The sequence below is a fragment of the Phalacrocorax aristotelis genome, chromosome 5, assembly GCF_949628215.1.
Source record: "Phalacrocorax aristotelis chromosome 5, bGulAri2.1, whole genome shotgun sequence".
NCBI lineage: Eukaryota > Metazoa > Chordata > Aves > Suliformes > Phalacrocoracidae > Phalacrocorax > Phalacrocorax aristotelis.
This window is the reverse complement of record NC_134280.1, coordinates 54484278-54502619: the sequence shown is the minus strand read 5'-3', so window position 1 is coordinate 54502619 and position 18342 is coordinate 54484278. Positions and strand designations below refer to the sequence as shown.

Genomic DNA, 18342 nt, shown 5'->3' with positions numbered 1-18342 from the left:
ACATCATGAAGTCCTTTTCAGCCCTATTTGCTTTGAATTATACTTACAACCTCTGAAAAATACTCTGTGATAACGTTCAGTGCAGTGCATCCGAACCCAAAAACCTATATTCAGGAGCAGAATTGCTTCCAAAATTTAGTATTTTCTAGAAATATATTACCTTCCTTTTTCTTTTTGTCCCACCAGGACCAGTACGTCTTCCTAAACCAGTGTGTTATGGATATTATTAGATCCCAGAAAGACAAGAAAACCGATCTTATTTACCAAAACACGACAGCAATGGCAATCTATGAAAATTTCACACCTGGGCCAGGCTTCAGGAAGGCCAATGGCTACCACGCATAGTTTGGAAGGAGCGCAGCGTCTCCAGGAGGTGTTGTCTGTGCCAAGGGAAGGGAGATGTTCTACTCGTGTTTTCTGGGATTGTGTGCAGTGTCTCACATCTGGCTTCTCCAGTTCTGTCTGCATTCGAAGATGTGACCTGCAGGAGGAAAAACACAATGCTGGCAGGAGCCATAGATTGTTATTAAAACACACAAAAAACCAAAACTATTTAAAGTTAACAGAGGAATCTTGCTTTTTCTTGGGAATTTAACAGTGCTGATAGGTGAAATAGCATTTACAGTATGACCAGTGAACTAGAATTTAAATAGTAAAATAATAACACAAGCTTTTTATTACAATTTTATATGATTTCATTTACAGATACCAGGCTCATGGGCTGTTTTAATATATTTAATTATAAGTTTCAGGAACATATTTTATCTACTGTGGCTGTTTAATTAGCTAATTAGATATGTGCCTCTGTGATTTATTTTTGTTTTGCGTTCCTTTATTTAAAAAAGGAGTACAAACAGCTCCTTCAAATGGACATTTATACTTGGAAATTGTGCCTTTTCTAGTTGCTACTCTAGAAGAAAAACAGCAGAGATTCTATTTTTGTACTGAAACTCTTAATGAGAACACAGATTTTTAAATAAGGCTTATGTCAAACTTAACTGTAGTTGCACTGTTGGCAGGACTCTCCAGAAGTTTGGAGGTGAGTTTTGTTTTTGCATTTCACCACAAATAGCCCCTGCCTTAATGTTTCGGTGCCTCTGCTAGAGGAAGAGGAGTGTGGTCTGTCATTCGAAGCTTTAACTGTAGTAAAAAAACTGAGCAAGTGAATATGTGAATGTGTGTGCAGGGGTGTGTGTGGGTGTGTATGAAGGACAGAATAGCTCCTCCCTGTTCCTGGCTGGTATTCCTGTTTTTATACGATTTATAATGATTTATTTAAAGGTGCAATATATGATTTACTGAATAATGATCACTCTATTTTAATAGAGTTTTACTCAGGTTAGTGTCTTTTTATCGTTGTTGTTGTTTTTCCTCAAATATATAAATCTGTGAATATGTTGAACTAAGGTTCCAAGTGTCCAAGCACTCCCAAACAGATTGACTGGCTTTACGGTTTCTACCAAAACAAATTGCACAAAATTCTGCTGTAAAGACCAATTTCTTGGTTGTTTTAGCCATTCAAAACCGAGACACATCTGCCTGCATCTCATTTATCTAATGTAATTGTTTTATAATTATTTGCAATATACTGCTGCTGTTGTTTTAACTGGTCCTTTTAAATACAGAACAAAGAAGCAGAAAAACCCTAGTTGCCAATTTTACAAGTCAGGGATTAGATTGGATTTATTTTGCTGGTACATAACTGTTAGACTTGTGAAGGCATTACCAATGAAGGATTTCTTAAGTAGCCTGGGGGGGCAGGTTTTGGTCTCCGGATCATTGCACTGGTTGCATTGCAGAGGAATATGAAGTTTATAAATAATGCTATAGAATAGCTATAAAGGGGTGAAAATCTTATAAAGGTTTAATAACCAGAGTCCCTGGAGTTCTGCTGCTTTTGTCTGGGTTGGTTTTTTGTTGGGTTGGTTGTTTGTTTGTTTGTTTTAGCAGAGTTGCCAGAAAAAGCTACAGATACTAGGAGTATATGTGGCATTACAGTGAAACCTGGCAACCTCATGGAATCCACTATCAGCTGAAGGAAAACATAGGAATTCCTGGTGCACAACTGTAACTTCACAGATAGCCAGAGGAATTTTTTACAACCTGGTGTGACATTGTGGTGTGCTGTGTGAGCAAAACTGGAGGGCAAACCACAGTGCGCTTCAGCTTTTTTTGTTGTTGTTGTTTTCGTAGTTGTAGCAGCCACTTGGGCGTTCTTGAATATATTTTTTCTCTCTTTCTCTGAAATACTTTAAAATAAATAAATTTTTAAAAAGTAAAGTTAATGATCATGCCCAGCTCCATCCAAACTGGCAGTCCACGTAGTGGATCTCTCACCCAGCAATCTTCCTAAGCTGCTTTCAGATGACAAAGATAAACCGCTTGGACCAAACAGAACCGTTCCAAAGGAACTGGGAGGGAAGAAAGCCTGCCCCTTAGAGTCATGCTATTTTTTTTTCTCTTAATTACTGCGCATCTGTGCAGGGCACAGAGCTAGTATTCATTATTCCAGGTCTCCCAAGAACTTGCTGTCTTAGGGTGGTGAAGGCTTTCTTGCTTCAGAAGGCCCTTGTTTTATAAAGCACAGAAGAGAGGGTCATGAATCTTCTTTGCCAGATCATGTGTTTGCATTATATTGCAGCAGAATACTAGAAAACTTGCTAGAATGGTATGTGTTTCTGCCTACCCACTGCCCAGATACTCTTACAGAAAACCAACGTATCTGTCCCATTGTTTTGCTGTTGGAAGCAGGTGCCAAATTCTCATTGCGTCATCATCTATTGAGTATCCATTTTAAATACAACTATATGCATGTGTTTTCCCAAAACTGACTCATTGTAAGAAGAGATGGAAGTTTGAAGTAAATGACCTGCTGATCCCAGCTATAGGTGGAGAAGGTTGGTAAGGCTTAAAATGTTGTAAACATGAAGCTGGCCGTAGTGCCGATGTGAGTAAGTAGGACATGCCTCATAGGGTGTCTCTGGAGGAGGAAAAAGATTGTAGGTTATATTCTCCTACCTTATGGATCTGTCTTGGTCCAGATGGCTTAAATTCCTGCAAATAACTTTCCACTGCCTTCTGATGTTCTGTGTGTTACAACTGCCGAGATCTGTCTCCTTGGTCAGTGTTTCCTCTTGTTGCTTACATAAAGCTATCCACTTTCAGGCTGAAAGCTCCACTGTGTGGCAATTGCATCTCCTGCATTTCTGTTCTACTCTTTCTCCCATTTGGGGCCTGCTTAAGAAGGGAAAAGTTGATGCATTTCAAATAAGTGACTGTTGAATACCTTGAAATGATGTACAAATTTTATTGTTTTCATACTTGTTGTCTATAATGTTTTTAATGGTTTGATTTGTTTTTAAAGATACAAAAATAACAATTAAAAAGCATCATCCTAGAGCACTTTGTCTTGTTTCCTTTCTTGGGGTTTTCTTTTCAGTTCCTTTTGAATAAAATTAATATGCCAAAATACCCATTTCATTTAGAAGGGCTTTAGAATGGGTAAGGAAAGTGAGCTCCCACCCTTTAGGGTGGCAGTTGAGTTGGATTTGTGTTACAGTCACGGTGGGTCCCTGCGAGGGTGTTATTCTGTCATTGAGTCTTGCCTGGCAGGACCATGGCCTGATGCTGATGTGTCCTGGCAGTTGGTGCTTTCTCTAATGAAGAGCTTGGTGCCAGTTTAAAGGGATAATACTTTCATCTGGGGTCAATCAAAAGATTGCCACTCACAGAAATAGCCTTGGGGGAGACCAGTGTTTGTAGGACCCATCTACTTCCATAAAAACAAGAGGGAGGACTTTCTGATCCCTTGAAGGGGATGTTCTGTTGTCAGGGGGAGATGATAGAAGGGGGTGCAGAAATACCTTTGTAATGTTACAGCTGGCTTCTTGATTACAGATTACCTGACTGTAGATGCATACAAAATTGCCTCAGTTAAGTCCATTTCTTCCAAAATTCTTAGTTTCTGTTCCTGGTTGCCATCTGAATCGCTCCCAAGGACGATCCCATGTCTGGAGGGTGATACTCAATTCAGCAGCTCTCCAATCCCTCATGGAGTGCTGACACTTACTGTAGAATCCTGTGATCCTCCATGGAAACTCTGCTGCATTTCCTGAAATGACTGCATGGTGATATGGGAAGGGTAGAGCGGGATTGACTCGTCATCTTCCCATGGGAGCATGTACCAGCCACACAGTGGTTGTCCGAGTGCTCTTGGTGAGGCTTGTACTGCAGGAGAGAAGCTGTGACAGTGAGCCTCCCAGTGCAGGCCCTGCAGCAGGTGACCACCACTGCCAGGGGCAGTCAGCCTGAGGGAGACTTTTAGGGAGCAAAATTCTCTTCTGTTTTTTTATTCTTTTTTTCCTGTCCTTAAATCACACAGGTTGGTTTGAAATACTAGAGCTTCAGTAAAGCCAAGTGGTCTGGCTGTCCTTCGGAGTGTTAGTCTGTTCAGGTGGGTAGAGTTCAACCCGTGTATCTGGAAATCGTGTTTTGTACCTGGTCTTGTCATTTATTAGTTTTACTGCCTTTGAGACTAAAAAGGTGGAGGTCAGAAAGGAGAAGACATAACATTTCTGTCCTGTTCTTTGTTTGATAAATGGGATGTAGCCAGAAATACTGCTGCCCTTGCATGCGCTTCTTGGCTGGGTGAATGGAGTTCGGAGATGAACAGATGGGGATGTTCTTGCAGAAGAGGGTCAGAAATGGGAACCTGGAAGGGAAAAAAAACTGAAAACTTTCCACATTCTGCTTTTCTTAAGCAAAAAGAGGGTTTTTCTCTTGGCAGTGGGAAAGATGCTAGGTCTTAACAGCTCCTGGGTGATCTGAGTAAAAACTAATTAAAAAGTGCAGATGCAGGCACTTTTGTCCAGGGGCAGAATAAGGCGCAAGCAAAGATCAACAGGTTACTCACTTCTGAGGTAGGTACAGTGTTCTCCCACTTTTCACGCCCACCAGAGAAGTCATTTTGCTTCCTTTTTCAAGTTACTGTGGCTCTGCCTCAGGGAGTCCCTTTGAGCTCTTCACGTAGGAACCTTGTGTTGTTGAAACCTCTGGCTTTAAGCAGTTCCATTTTCAGGACTTTGCAGAAGGGTTTACGGAGTTGATACGAAACGACTGGAGTGCCTCTCTCCAGTGTTGTGCTTTGTTCCATCCTCCCTCCTCTCAGGTGGAGCAAACTCTTTGCCCATGCCAACCTCCTGCCTGTGAGGGGGAGGAAGTAAACACAGCAGAAAATCTGACTTGGAAGCACCAGGAGCAGCTGCTTCCTGCCTGCTTTGCTGGCAGAAGGGAAGGAGCTGCTTGTACATCTCACAAAGGGGAGAAGATGGGAACCCCTCTCAGACTGTTTCTTAGACCTGAAGAAAAAGATTCAGGATGCAGGCCTGTTCTTCTTTGTCCCTGTTACTTAGCAGAACCCCATTTATTCATCCAAGTTGCTGAGTTCATTTCATTTTAAATTAATAGACATCTTCTGCTGACAGCCGGAGGAAAGCTAGCAAACTAGCTCCTCTCACTGAGAAAGAGTAGTCTAGTTTGATACAAAGTGAGTTACTTTAGCTCACATTTTACCTCCAACTTTCCAAGACATCAGGGAAAAGCCAGATTCTTTGGAACGATGTTCTGGATGTAATGCTAGTGTTTCAATGACATCCCTAGTGTATTAATAGTGCTTGCAGGAAGATAGTGCTAGGGACACAAGAGCTGAGTGCAAGGGACACAGTGCTCTCCACACACCATGCCACATCTCTGCCCTTGTTTCAGTGCAGGGCAGGATGGGCAAGACAACACGTATCTTCTGTGAGAGATATCTGGACTATGGTTTCTTTAATCTCGCAGTTTCTGATGTGGTGCTTCCCATTTTGGGAATGTACTATCAGGAGGAAACAGGCTCTGTGATAAAGGCTGATCTAATACCAGCTCTGATTGAGGTATGTATTTACCTAAAGGGTTATTGCTGTCTGTCCAGAATGGAAATCCAGCCAGTTCGTTTCTGCTGTAAGCCTCCAGATGGCACATGATACCACTGTTCTTTCCAGGGAAAACTTTTCCTGCCAGGCTGCTGGCTTTTTCACTTCTTTCCCAGATTCCAACAGCCTTCCTCAACCCCATGCGCTGTTTCCCCTTCCTTTTCCGCATGCTGTAGGTGCAAAGCCTGTCCCCTCCAGCCCTGCCTAATGTCCTCCTAAGGCCACCGTGCCGGTGAAAGGCTGACTGCCTGCTCCACGGGTGCTAGGTACCCCGTGTTCATTTATAGAGCATTGTACACCTGATCAGATTATGTTTTTTTCAGAAACTCTTTAAGTTCAGCAATAGCCTGCCAATGCCAAATAGTCCTTTGCTTCCTTGGGAGGTACCTGTACACTTGAGTCCTGCTGACACCTAGACGTTCCCTGATAGGGCACATGGTCCAATGTGTAAGGGCTCTGGCTCAGACCAGCCTGGAGTTGGTTATTCAGCATTGTTGCCTCCATGCTCACTTCGCAGCTTATCAGTCTGCTCAACAGCTGTTCCCAGCAACAACAGGTTTACAGGACTGCTGAACACAGTGCAGATAATCAATAAAGACAGCAAACAACCACATGCTTGCTCATACAGCTCAATATGAATAACAAAAGGCTTTTTCATTTAATGGATCTATTTGTGGGGGGGTGTGTGTAACACTAACAGTGATTTTTCTGTGCCTTTTTTTACATAGGTCCTTAGGGAGATTGTAAATGCACCTTTTAAAGCATCCAGCAACATCTGCTGACTTACTGTGGCTTCTTCCATCTCCAGCCTGAAACACGATGAGATTTCAATGCAAGGCTCCAGTGATAGATACATATGGGTTTTTTTGCAAGCACAGCTATAATGGAGATGGGTGTGTGAGGGAGCTTCAGCAAATCCTCTAAATCTACTGCAAGACATATCTAAAACTGCCCAGCTGCTTACAGACCCTTCCACCCTTGAACGAGGAATAAATCAAAACTAGAAATAACATTTCATATCCAAATTTCTCATGCTGGTATATTGCCGTTGTTCCTGTGGAAGATCTGTTCTGAGCAGGGTCTGGCTGGACTGAATCTTGGCTGCTGCCCCCTGCCCTGAGTGATGCTTCCAGGGCTGACGGTGCCAGGCCAGGTCATCTCGTGCTGGAGGAAAGCTGAGCTCCGCAGGCCAGTTGTAGGCCTGTTACCAAAACACTGAGAAAAATATCTGACCAATAAGGATCAATCAAACCTTTGAAACCATTGTAACTTAACGATAAACCATGTCTAAAGCCATTGAACTGGTTTTTCTCTGCATGATGATCTCCTAAAATGTGACTGAGATGCTAGCAAAATAGATTTCATAGTCTCAACCGCAGTGAGACCATCAATATTTTAATTTGTCAAGCTTACTGCCAGCACATTAGTACCAGTCATGTTATTTCTGTTAAGACACTTGATGCTGCCACTCTGTATTTTGAAAATGAGCCTTTTAGGGTTTTAGAAAGCAATGCATTTAAAAAATGGCACCAAACAAAGATTTGAACAGTTCTGCAGTACCTGAAAAGAAAAATCTTTCCTGGGAATTTCTTTCCATTTTATTTTTTCACCCTTTGGATGTTGTTTTAAAGCAGTTTAAAGTAGAGATGAACATTGACTGTTTCAATCAAGATTTAAGAGTATATTCCATTTTTGTTTCTCTAAAATGTGTTTTATAGTCAAGGGGACTGAAATCCTAAGAAACCCAAAGAAAGTGCCAATTGCAGTCCTGTGTGGAACACGACCTTATCCCTGCTCCCTGACCCTTGCATGTCAGACGAGAGAGGGAACAGAGGCCTACCCAGAGCAAACAGCTTGTGCAGGGCCCTGGCAAACAGAGTTTGCTTTTTTTTTTTTGAGCAAAACTGAGCACCCAGTCAGAAAATGGTGGGAAAGAGAATAGGGAATCTGTGTATATATGGACATCAATCAGATACCCCTTTAAACTCTCTTCAGATGATAACCTGAGCTATCCAAGCTATCCAAAACAGAAGACAAATTACCGTACCACTGATAGCCCTCCTATATGTAGATTTTGGTATTGAAATAGGTTAATACATACAAGACATGCATTTTTTCCATGGTATTCTCATATCTTATTTATAGATTTCAGTTAGGGCCTTATTCTAAGCAGCTGTGGAAAGTATATGCTTTTTCCTGAAGAGTGTTGCATTAAGCCATCCTCCATATGTATTTAGGTAGGCAACTTGCCATTTCACAGATGGAAATTAGAGGGGTTTTTTAAATTTTTTTGCCTTTTGCCAAGTTATTCCAATGTGATGTAAGTGTGCATGGCTGGGTATGCTGAAATTTTACAAATCAGTTTGAGGAAGGCAAAATCTTATTACCAAACCAGAGCCTTAAAGTGCTCTCAAAGTCACTAGCTTTAAATGATATAGAAGTACGTGGAAGTATTATGCTATAGAATATGGCCAATTCGTTCCAGATGAAACATGGTTGTAGTCGCAATTCATTACATAAAGTCATCGATATGTTTTAAGTGCTTTTACTAGGTAGAGCCAGAATCTATGTGAAAAGACAACCACCAGCAGCACCACAGTCTGCAGAGGCTGCTCTCTGTGCACTCAGAGAAACGACGACACTGCAGTTTTTCCCAGGATTGGTCTTTTACTCAGCAAACATTTCAGCTTTTACGGCCATTGCTATTTAGTTTATTTTGGAAAAGGCAGGATGGCTCTGGGGGAGTCAAGCTGGCTGCTTTCTGGGCTGGGGGCTTAGCTGCTGCGGAGGGAAGGACCATCTCCTGATGGGAGTTTGCAGTCTGATATGACCAGAGGCAGGAGGTAAATATAATGAGTGGCTGAGTGAGGCACAAGACAGCAGTGTGATGACCATGGTCACCCTGTAAGCAGCATTTGCAATCATCCACCATTTTCTGGACTTCTCAGACAGAAAATTTTTCGGAGACATTTGAAGGCAGTTTTGTAGAATGTTCAAAAGTAGTTCCTTTCAGGAAAATGGGTGGAGTGGGAATAAAATCAGAGGGGTTTGTGGGTGATTCAAAGCCTGAAGTTGGTATCATTAACAAAGACACACAATCCCCTGACATGAAATATCACAAAAAGGATTGGCAAAATGAATTGACATCTTTGCCAGCAGCTGTGTTGTGGGGCTGAACTGCTTTCCCATGCACGGGGGAAGCAGAACACGCTCCTGCTGTGCCGGAGCTGAGGGGCTGTGGTGGGGAAAACCCGCGTGTTTTGCTGCAGGTGCACGCTACAAATGTTTGCAGAAGTCAGGCTGTGGTGCCTCTTCTTGTTTCACACAACAGAGAAGGGAAAAAAATCAAGCATTTCCACATAGTTAAATAATTCCATTGTAACTACTATAACATCTTAATAACCTAGGACTGTACCAGAAACCAGCAGGCAAACAGCAGGGTGAGATTAGTGTGGAGTCTCTCATCAGCCTCCATAGGGAAGGCATCATGCTCCAAGCTCACAGTGGCCTTTTAACTTTGCTGGCATGTAAGGAAAGTTCTTCCGTGCTAATAGTCAAATTATGATTTCCCATGATTGCAAGGCAGGAGCTGCTAAGCATAACAAAGTGAGCTTCCCCTGCTCACTAGGACATCTGCCAGTGCTGTGATCAAATCACGGCTTTCCTTGGCCCACAGTCAGGAGCTAACTGCATATTCTTGATCAAAAGCGCAGTCTGCTTGGGTGGAGATGGTTTAATTATTGGTGACAAATCTGACAAAAGTCCTCTCAAGTGACAGTCTTGGGATGGCTCAGTATTCGCATATGGGGGAACCAGTTGACTAATTACAGCAAAATAACCTCAACGATGAAACGGAAACAGAAGGTGGGGGTCAGAGCTGCACAAAGTCACAGGCAGCGGGCGTGAGGGTGGCCAGGCTAGGGGGACTTGCCAGTGCTAAAGACTGTGGGTGGGGGAAGAGGCGTTTGGGGTAAATCAGGCATCTGAGGATGTGCTTGGCTTTTGATCTGGCTCTTGCTATGTAAATGCGGCTGAGGGGGCAGCCCAAGAAGTCACAGCGGGCCGAGCAATGTTTCACTGTGGCGCCTTGCCAGCCTTGCGGAGGAGCTGGCAGGGCTCTGCCTCCCTGCTGTGGGCCAGTCCCCAGGTGTAGCCCAGGGCCCTCTGCACCAAGCAGAGCCACAGCACAGGAAACCAACACCAGGGCTGCCACGAATGGGAAAACCCAGAATAATTCATAGAGTTGACTCGAAATGCCAACTACTCCTAAGTAACTTCTCAGCAAAAGCAGAAAGAAAATTAAAAACATGGTGGTGATTAGGGTCTTGCTACACCTGGGAAAATCCCCCTGCCCTGGAAGCTGACTGTTTTAGTTGTGAGGAGGGGTTTGTGAGCAGCCTGAGTATGCCTGCTGTCTCTGATCCTCCCTGCTCCGCCGTTGAACCACAACCACACAGGCATCCTGAATGCGGCCACAGGCCTCCTGCCTGCTAACGGGTGTGGGGAGGGCTCATTTCAAAGGGCGGAAGTCACGGCACCCAGATGGATTCCCCTTTGGCAGCAGATGAAAGCTGTGTGGTTTCAGAACAAAAAGCTCGATTTTTGCGTGTAGGAAATTAAGAGATCAGCTGTGTAATGTTATGCAAGCTGAAGGGGAAGACTTAAAAGTTAAAAAAAGCACGTTATATTTGATGTATTCACCAGTGATGCTGACTGAGGCATTCTGCACTAACTGAAGTTGCAATACAGCGCAGGTGAGGACGCTGGGCCAACAGAACAGTGGCGACAACAGATTTCTACCTCTTCTACACTGCAGCGCATCACTGTTACTAAAAGGAGGAGAAAGGGGGGGTTTTAACAGAAATCTATTTGTGACTGTTTGGAAATGGGGGCTGGAATAAATTGGAAGCAATGGTATCTGGTACTTAAATTACAGAAGTCAGTAATAATTTCTTACTTTTTCTCAGTTTGGCTGTGCCTATGGACTTGCGTGCTGGGGAGCTGACTTGGAAGGACCAGGCCAGCATCAAAAGTTTTAATCTAGGGAAGGCTTCATGGCTCCTGTGCATGATCTTGTTGTGCACATACATGAGTTAAAGCAAGACTCCTGTGGCACTGGCAGTGAGAACAGCTTTTAAGATACTGGCTTACAGAAAAAGGTATTGTGCTGTATGTAGTAACTTATTCCATAGGTTTATATATAAGAGCAGCCTGAAAACAGTGGACTGAACACAGAGGTGGTACTACTGTGGGAGCAAAGATGTACCTGCCACCTTGAGGGAACGGACCTTGAGGGGACAGACCTTGAGACACAGAGACATGAAGAAACCCAAGTGCACTGGAGAGAGCAAAACACACAGGAAAGTTGTCCATGTTACCCACAGAAACACGTACAGCAAATCTAAAGAAGAATAAATAGCAAAGAGACAATCACAAAGCTAACAGGAGAGGAAAGGACAAGTACAAGGCTTGTAGTTTGATAAATAATAATATGTTGGGTTGACCTCCGCTGGCTGGAGACCTGTACCTGGCTGCTCTCTCACACCCTCTCCTCAACAGGTCTGGGGAGAAAATAAGATAAAAAAGCTCATGGGCTGAAATAAAAGCAGGAAGACTGCCTACCAATTACCGTCATGGGCAAAACAGACTCTGGTTGGGGAAAATTAATGTATTGAGGATTATAAAATGTTCAGATAGTGAGAAACAAAGAGCAATTAGCACCCACACACACACCCTCTTCCTCAGGCTCAACTTTGCTCCTTCATTCCCAAGTCATTTGCCCAGGGAGGCGCAGGGCGATGGTGTGGGGGGCTGCAGCCAGCCATAACGGTCCCTCTCCGCCCTCCCTCCTCCTCACACCTTCCCAGGTGGCGGGAGGGGGGATCCCTGCTCTGGCACCCCAAGCTCCCCCTAACCATCCTGCCCCTCCGGCCCGGCTGCCAGCAGGGCTGCCCCTCACACCGCCCCTCGCTCGCCTTGTGCCCTTCATGGGGGGCGCTGTCCCGCGGCGCCACCAGCGGCACTGACAGCCTGGGCCGTGCCCTGTGCTGGGGCCTGGAGGAACCAGCTGGGACTGGCTGTGCCCAGCACGGGGCAGCTGCCAGCCGCCTCTCCTCACAGTGGGCGCCCCGCAGCCCCGCCGCTGCCAGCACCACGGCACCGACGCCCAGCATGGCCCTCCCCCTCACCACCATGCCCCCACCAGCCCAGGATACTTGTCTGAGCTGGCCGCCATGTCCAATCCACCCCACTCCCACCATTGCTTGGGACAGGTTAAGCACAGCCCAGCAGCTGTTACCTGGCCCTGAGGCAGCACCCATCCCTCAAGTCACCTGGCAGGTAGATCTACCTTCTTCAGACATTTCCCTCCAAATAGAAATGAAGTTAAAAGGATGTCTGGACGGAAGTCCCATCCCAGGAGAGAGTGCCCTCAGGGCCTGTCAGGGCTGGCATCTGCCGGGGGTGGGCAGGAGGGGATGCTGAGGCAGCTCCTCAGGGCGCGCTGCCACTTTGGGGGCTGAGGGGAGGTTGCTTCGGACCTTGCATGGGGGATTCTGGGGCATGTGTTGCTGGCCACACCATGTTTTTTGGGGGTACACCGGGCTCTCCCCAGCCCACAGCACCTGCTCAAGGGGTGGGAGGGTTGTTAGGGAGCCCAAGGGGAGGCTGATATTTCCATGCGTCAGCCTCCTGGTCTAACACAGTGCTCCTATGCCTTCCCAAGGTCTGAACAAAACTGGTTGGTAAACATGCAGGATTTTGGTTTATCTGGTAGTAGTTAGCAGTGCCCAGAGCTGGGCCAGGCTGCAGGCTCACATTTTGAGAACGATGAAGGGCTTGAGATGATGAATTGCGCTGATTAATCCTCATGCAAGTGGAAGGGGAAAGGGGGCAAGGGTGGGGGGATTAATGAATAATTAAACACTGAGACACAGCAACATACATAATGCATGATAAATTAGTCCAAGTGCAGCAGAGGAAGCATGGGTAAAGTTGTTTCAACAAGCATAAAATGGGATGTGACAAGTTATTTATTCCAGAACAGCTGTTTGATAAATTTTTTCATTTATATGGATTTCTTTCCCCTCGCAGTTAGGGTCTCTACCTAGGATGGGACAGAAATCAGCAACCGAGATGGAAAATAAATTTGGTTCCTGCTGTGTCCCAGTCCAGCACGCTCCCTGCCTGGAAGATCTCTCTCTTTACTTAGTACCGGACTTTCCTATTTGATAATCTGATGCAATATTTCCTGTGCTGAGAGTCAGCCCGGTTGTTTGGGCTGCAGTTTAATTGCAGTTAAGGTGGGTAGGGTGATGTTCACAATTCCATGGAAACCAAGAGGCCCATGTTGACTCACTCAGCCTTTTTCTGATCCCAGATTCCCCAAATGTCTTCTTCCTTCCAAACTGTATTTGCTGATACAACATAAATTATGTTTTAAGATGTTACATTCATTACAGATGGTAATGAGGCTGCCAAACAGAGGGCATCAACTCTATACTGCAGTGTCAAACTGATTTAAGGGTGTGTCTGTAAATAAAAATGCAGTCCATTCCCTTGTTTAAACCTGGCAGGTCTGTTCAAATTCAGTTTTTCTGAAAATAACATTAAATGCCAAAAGATGCATTATTAGACTTGCAAAGTTCTGAGCAACATGACTTTTTTTTTTCACTGTGAATCACATAAGGTCTCCTTTCCTGTGTTAATGGATAAGCGAAGTATTTGTCATGACAGACCACAGGACACCATACACAGAAGGTGTTTATTACAGATAGCTAGTACAGCTACTCTGACACACCAAAACCCCAGCTTTGACAGAGCTGGCTTCACCCCTTTTGCTCATCACAGGCTGCACCTGGAGTAGGATTGCATGAAGCCACCAGGAGCTGAGCACTGAGCTTTTCCTACCATGCCTGCATCCTTCACATGAGGGCTTACTAAAACACCAGTCCTTCGATCTTGTCTCTTCTTCCAAGCTCTGCCTGCTCCAAAGAAGTCTACCCCCTTAAAACAAAGGCCACTGGATGTCATGCCTGCTGACCTGCCTGCTCCAAGAGAGGCTATCCCACTTCTCAGAGGTGTAAACAATAGACAGTGAAATAATTTTCTGTTACTCTCTGCAGGCTGCATTTTTCTACTCCAGGACTGATGCATGCTTTCTGGTAGATATTACAGTTCTTTGCCTAGGATTGCACTTGGATTTCTCCACGTTTCTGGAGGTGACAGAACAGTACCCTCAGGCAGGGACTGCTTAGACATGAAGTGGGCAGGAAATAGTCTGAGTTCTTCTGACTGGTGTGCCATTTCCCCCTATACATGCTCTTTCATCATTCCTTGCTAGAAAGGGTAAAACTATGGAAAATGACACTGTCCCACTGTCACATGTGCATGAAGTATGTGTGAAAGGTTGAGTATAAGGCAGATGTCCACCCAAAAATCAGTATGTTCTCTTTAAACATTGAGGTCATCTGTATAATGAAAAATATATATGTTAAAAACATGCAAATACTGAGACTATAAAATATGCAAAATCAGAAGAGTGCTGTAAAAAGGCTAAGACTGCACAACCCCCTCACTGAGGACACACCGATGCAGCTGCATATTCAGGTGCTGGAAGGGATGAGGAAGAGGGAAGCAGCTTTTGATCTTCTGTTAGAGAAAAGCCCAATGCAGTTTTAACAGCCTTAGCCATAACTACAAAGATATGCCTTTGGTTCCTTGAAGTGTCGAAGGCTTCTTCCACGCTGCTGGGCTCCCCCAGTAGTAAGAAAGTAATGTAAATTTTCCAGAAGTAATGCCCTACTTCACAAAGCCATCCTGAGGATAAATGCGCTAAAGAGAATAAAAAATGTGCTATGGCCAAGCAAAGCACAAGCATGCTATGGGAACTCCTCAGTGAGCAGGTTCAGCAGGTGAGCAGAGTTCTGCTTTTTTTCTTTTTGGTAGGGTTTTTCCCCTTCAGCTGTTGCACTGACTCACTGATTTGCATAGCCACTCATATTATGGTTTCTGAAAAACTTTGAGCACCCAATTGTGATGATGAAATGCCCTGTCAGCCATCTCTAATTCAGTTAGATTCTTTTCTTTCTCTCTCTTCTCCTCCTAGTGCCTTGATCTAGATGGGCCTTACCACTTTAAAAGTAAAGTGGGACACAGGGATGTGAGAGAGAAAAGGAAAATTTCTGAACTCCCTGCCCTGTTCCAAATTAATTAGAGCCAAAACCACCTCAAATACATGTAGAAAGCAGCTTAGAAAATGCTCTCCATTACTGCATTTAAACACTGAGCCTGAAGTTTATGACAATGAATGACAAACCAAATCCTGCATTAGCGGCTATCTGTGCAGTTTGACCACACTTGAAATACACAGTAAGGGAAAATGTAGGTCTTTACTATGTTTCTAGCATAATGTGCACAACTTGCAGAATAAATGAACCCAATGCTTGCAAGTGGGATGGAATACCAGCACAGCTGCCTGGCTGACTGATTTTTCTTTTACCAGCTACATGAAAATTAAGAAGTTCTTGCAGGCAGGCTGCTGTGGTAACCTACTTGGCATCCCCCTCTTTCGTATGCCACTGGTGTGGGCCCTGGCCTGCTGCTGGCTTTAAGCGCTCCTACTCCGAAAGGTATGGTGGCTCCTCACTTGCTTGTCATGTCTCAGTTTCCTTAAGATGGCTACTTCCAGTAAGTATATGTCATGCTCCTCTGCAGCCAAGACACTGTTTTCCTAAGCTGCTACTCGACAAGCCTCTTTCCACAGTACCAAGACCTGCTTTGAGGGAGCACCTGGCAAGTAATTGTCTTCAGGTAGTGTGTGCTCCCTGCCCAGCATTGCCATTGAAAGAGTAATATGGCAGTGTACAGTGACTTCAAATGAAACCCCTCGCTTTCCAAAGATAGAAGAAGATTCCCCGCTGGAAGAAAAGCCTGTGTGAATTGGCATGGGTCTATGCCAATTTACATCAAAGGAAAATCCAGATCATAAATGCTTGCACATGTAGCTTTCCAAGATCAGAGTTCAAAGTCCAGGCTATTGAATTCAGTTAGGCCACGCCTCTGTACTGCCTGATATTAGTATATTGTGGCTCTTCAGGAGCCTCTTTTCCAGTTCCTACGTAACACAGCTTTCAGAACTGTGGGAGGTAACATCTTTGGCTTGTGGTTCCCCAAAGGGCTGTAGTATCAGCATGTAAAAAGAGGAGAGGTAGTGCTGTCTTGCATAAATGAGTAAAAATACATCCATATCAAAACAGGAGATTAAAGGCAATGGCATATGAAAGGGAAAAGTGGTTATTGTTAATGAAAGTTGTCTTATCCTATGCTAATGTAACCCTTTTTTCCTTGCCATTTGCTTTTTCATTAAGAAACTTCTCCCATTTCAAGATGTGGTGTAGCTTTTTGCAGTCTTAACTTTCCAAGGGGTTGTCTGCACTACAGGCAATTTTGTCCTCTAATATATGTAGGTGAGGGTATGTAATGTTACTGGTGAAAATTGGATAGTATTTGGTTTTCACTTGTGTCAGGAGACTGAAATAAATGTTGCTGGAAACATGGGCATTGGCCTGGACTGCCCTCAGACTGGGTGGCGAGTCAGCTTTGCAGATGAAGCACCTTGGTGCAAAACTTCTGTGGGAACAAGTCCACATAGCTTTTACCTCAAAGAAGTTGGGAGAGGTAAATGCCAGCAAGGGAGCAAAACAGTGCGCAGAGACCACCTGTGCTTTTTCTCTATCACAATTTCATAGCAAAATGGGTCATCTACTGTCAAAATACACATTTTCAGACTGGTGACATAGAGGCCTGGTCTTCCTCCCACTGTTAATTTAGAAGTAAAGACCTCCTAAGGCCTTTCCTGACCTGCTAACATGCATAACTGCAATGAATGCCTTGTCGTCTTTAGGATTTACTGTAGGTTAGCTAACACATACTAAGACTGACTTTTTTTTGTTTTCCTAGTAAAGGCAAGACCTAAGGGTCCCCAATGTCAGCCAGCTCTGACTGCCACCTCTGTGAAATTTTGTTGCATACTGGGATATTGTGCTGCTGCTGTAGGACTGGCAGGGTGAAATCAAGGGCTCTTCCAAATGGCAATGAAGTCTAGGACGAACACGTGGGTCCGAGGACAGGATGGCTTCATGCAGCCACTGCAGCAGGTCCAGCTCTGGAAGATAAAATAGAGGTAAGATTTCAGTGGTCTCCACACTGCCCACCACGAACGACATCTCTGCCCTCGAGTGAATGCTAGGTTGTTTGAGCAGTAATTCCCACCGCCCCTGACAAAGCTAGGTCTGATGTGGCACCCTGGCTAGCAGGGTGAATTCACGGCTCTGGATGTCGCTATATTGTTTCCCAGCACATGAGGCACCTGCTTGACTGGTTTCTTTATCCTTGTCAGTGTTCAGAATAGCTGTGCATCTATTTTAGCCAAGCAAGTCAAGTGCAAGTTGTTTTTCATGCAGGATGACTGTGTACAGCAGCACAAGCAGGGGGAAGCTGGATTTTTGGAGAGCAGACCCTTAGTATGGGGCAAAATGCTCGCCTGCACTCTGATGCTGATTTTCTCCTTTATTGGCTGCTCCTGAGTCTGCAGCCGGAGGAACGGTCTCCTGTGGAACAGCAGCTTTAGACAATTTTATTGGCTGATGAATCTGATCTTGCCTGGCCACCTTCCAGGAACACTGACTTGCCCGAGATGAGAGTGAGAGGAAGGTTGCTCTGCCTGAGTCTGTAAAGCAATTGTTTTGAGACCAACGTAACACCCATGCCTTGCTGCACAGTAAGTATATAAAGATAGGTCCGTATACACACATATATATGTGTGAAGTGCTTTATAATAGAATTGCTGACACAATTAAATGTGCAGCTCCTGTGGACTGCGTCTCGTTTGCTGCTTAATTATGTGAAAATGTACTTGTAAATTGCTTGCTGTCACAAAATGCTCAATTAACTGTTGCAGTGATCTAAGGTGAAACACTGCATTTGTCTCCTCCTCTGATTATGTGCTGCAAGACATTGATTTAAGCTTTTTGCCATGAGAGAACAAAATACAGCTGCAAGATATTGCTCTTAAAATGTTTTCTTCAGCTTTATTCTTTTGCTATTGGAAACTCAAAATACCAGAGCTGCTTGCTACTATTTGCTCAAGTCTTCTGAAAATTGCTGATTAATCTTGCTCTTTCTTTTGTAAGGGTAACTTCTGTAAAGTTTGATGTTATGGATCGTTTTGCAAGTTGTACTTTGCCATAGAGCAAAAATAGGGCAGAGCTAAGGAAGAGAACGTTTTTAATGTAGCCCCCACAGTGTGTGGTGCTCAAAGTGGCAGGATACTGCATTGCACCTACATCAGTTGCAACCAGCTCTCCAGATGAAC

The 18342-nt window shown here is 44.5% G+C and overlaps 1 protein-coding gene across 1 annotated transcript in view; it reads left to right on the top strand.

The window, feature by feature from the left end:
• The window catches only part of PTPRJ (protein tyrosine phosphatase receptor type J), an 80570-nt gene extending 77171 nt beyond the window's left edge, over positions 1 to 3399 (top strand). The window contains exon 24 of the mRNA XM_075094604.1: positions 187 to 3399. Within this exon, the coding sequence (XP_074950705.1) occupies positions 187 to 345 (159 nt within the window). The 3' untranslated portion in view covers positions 346 to 3399. The remainder of the gene's footprint in view (positions 1 to 186) is intronic.
• The last annotated feature ends 14943 nt before the right edge of the window (positions 3400 to 18342 follow it).